At 36.5% G+C, this 2,550-nt stretch overlaps 1 protein-coding gene across 2 annotated transcripts in view; it reads right to left on the bottom strand.

Annotated features, from left to right (window-relative positions):
* Positions 1-570: 570 nt before the first annotated feature.
* LOC107660111 (cytoplasmic protein NCK2-like) overlaps positions 571-2,550 on the bottom strand; it is a 68,628-nt gene continuing 66,648 nt past the window's right edge. For both annotated transcript variants that reach the window (XM_016449340.1, XM_016449341.1), the window contains exon 4: positions 571-1,403. In XM_016449340.1, the coding sequence (XP_016304826.1) occupies positions 1,209-1,403 (195 nt within the window). In that variant the 3' untranslated portion in view covers positions 571-1,208. The remainder of the gene's footprint in view (positions 1,404-2,550) is intronic.

Here is a 2,550-nt window from a genome sequence, read left to right as displayed (position 1 = left end):
GCCACAACTGCCATCACAGGAAGAAATCACATTTTAAAATATATTCAAACAGAAGAGGTTGTTTTTTTGTCTTTGTTTTTTTTAATTGTGACAGTATTAAAAATTCAAAAACATCAAAAAAATCTTACTGACCCCAAACTTTTGAACTGTAGTGTGTTACCAAGAAACAAAAAGCACACAACTTTGACATTACTCTTGCAAAAATGTTTAATTAAAAGTATTTCAACTTTTTGCACAGCTATCATGTGGAGCTCACTACATTGTCCTTCTCCGCAGCTTTTTTCTCACGTTAAATAAACATGGTTTTAAATAACAATGCTCAATAACATTCAGACGTACCATATTTTTATAAAAGCTCGGAAACTAAAAGCTGAACAGACTCATTTGTAATTACACCAAACCATTCTTTTCGAATGGTGGCCTTTAGAAATTTAACTTTGAAATTTAACAGTGTTTTGCTGTAATATGGAGGTCTATGCCAACACTTTAATGCTGATACAGATGTGTGAATCTGAATGAGGTGGATATAGTTCTCATATATATATATATATATAGAGGTGGATATAGTTCTCTTATATATATATATATATATATATTAGATGAGCAGTGTTTGAATGTGAAGGTGGCACATTTGGTGAAGCATCTACAAAACATTCATCTCATAAGACCCTCCTGTTGGCAGTTCTCAGTTCATCCAGCAGAGGGCGACAAGTACCTGTCACCAACTCTTTCTTTGGCAACTCCCATGTATATACAGTTTCCTGTAATTCCTCTGTGTCTGTATTCTTGCACTTGCCCTGTAACGACTGTATCAGTCTAAGTCTGGATCAGATGAAGGCTGCATCTGTTGGCTTTCTTGTATCTCAATGTCGGCTAAGTGTGAACAGAAAATGAGCTATCGTCAAGGCAATGGGCAAGTGCTTCAATTATCACTTGGAAAAGGCAATATTCATTTAGGTGAACCACTCCAGGTGAAAAGAAGAGCTAAAGTAACATGGAGCCACAGGGACAGAAAGGAGTCCTCAGCAGAAACAACATAATAATGTTAAATCCTATGATTTTGCTGTGGGTTGGTATTCAGTAAGTCCTCTGTTTGCTTGTGAGAAATGAGCAGTAAGTAGGAGTTGCAGATCACTTGGCTCAGTGTAAGGTCAGATCGGGTCTGGTCCAGTCAGGTCTGGTTGTAAGGCTCATTTGTGTGTGGAAAGTCACAGGAGGGGTTTGATAAGGTACATCTTCTCTCCATGTTCGCTAGTGAAGATGGGAGCTTTCTTGTAGTGCTCTAACAGTTTATCCATAGTATTGAAGCGGCGTTGACCGATACAGTAAACTCCATTCGACAACTGCACTTTGAAGTGTTTGTTCTTTCCGACTGCTTTCAGAGACACTGAGAAATCACTCGGCTAGAGAGGAGAGAGAAAGAAACAGAATTTCCATTTAGTGAATTTCAGCCTAGAGATGGCGCCATAAGCCCTAGATTCCTGGCGCCTCCCCAGCATTGCACGTTTTTGATGTAGTCCCTATTTAACATAGCTGAATTAACTCAGCTGATTGACTTGAGCTGTATATATATATATACAGTAACAGTTTGAAAACAACTGCTCTAGATTGAAAAGCATGTTAATTTCAATGACATGTCCACGATAAAGAAATGCATTAAACTGTAAATGTCAAGCTTTTAAAAATGTACTCTTTGCAATTATGCTGGTTTCATATGGTTTTGAAAAACTTTTTAAAGAAAAGTTTAAACATTTTCCTTATACATTGAATACACAGGAATGTACACATCACAATAATTTATGTTTATTTGCAAATGTTAAAATGTACTTTTTACAAACATCATTAATTTATAAATATTAAACGTTTGGGTCATACCACATGACATTTTACAACAAACTAATCTTGACTTGTCAAAGTATCTGATATTTTAAGTTGTCCACAAAATGATGTCTACTGTCTAATAAATAACATATAAATAAAACAATTAGAATAAATGACTAAAAGCCAGGCAATTTTGTCTTTAAAACTCTTTTAACTGTGAAGTGACCTTTAATTTGAAACAAAAGAAACCAGGGGAGGGGAGTGGGGACTGACTTTATTGCATCGGAGATGCCACATTGCTCACAAATGATTGGTCCAATTTCAGTGCCCGCCCGGTTGCATGAAAGCCCTTAAGCTAAGAAATCCCTTAGTTATAAGGTTAAGGGAACCCTTAGTGAAACTTGGGATGCAAGAAAAAATCTAAGGTCAACTTAAGGAATCTTAAGGCTGTCATTAATTATCCCCCATGAATTATTGAAGTGTTCCCTTAAGCATTGCTACAAAGTCCTTAGTAACCATTTCATCTTAATAAATTTAAGGGACCAAAACAGCTCCCTTAAAGGGTTAGTTCACCCACAAATAAAAATTAGGCTGTGTTTTACTCACCCCCGATGCATCCTGTGTGTATATGACTTTATTCTTTCAGACGAATCCAGTCGGAGTTATATTAAAAATTGTCTTTGATCTTTCAAGCTCTATCGTTGTACTCAGCGGGTGTTGCAGTGCATC

The sequence above is a fragment of the Sinocyclocheilus anshuiensis genome, unplaced genomic scaffold (genome assembly GCF_001515605.1).
Source record: "Sinocyclocheilus anshuiensis isolate Anshui unplaced genomic scaffold, SAMN03320099.WGS_v1.1 scaffold55, whole genome shotgun sequence".
NCBI lineage: Eukaryota > Metazoa > Chordata > Actinopteri > Cypriniformes > Cyprinidae > Sinocyclocheilus > Sinocyclocheilus anshuiensis.
The sequence above is the reverse complement of the archived record's forward strand: the minus strand, read 5'-3'. Positions and strand labels throughout refer to the sequence as shown.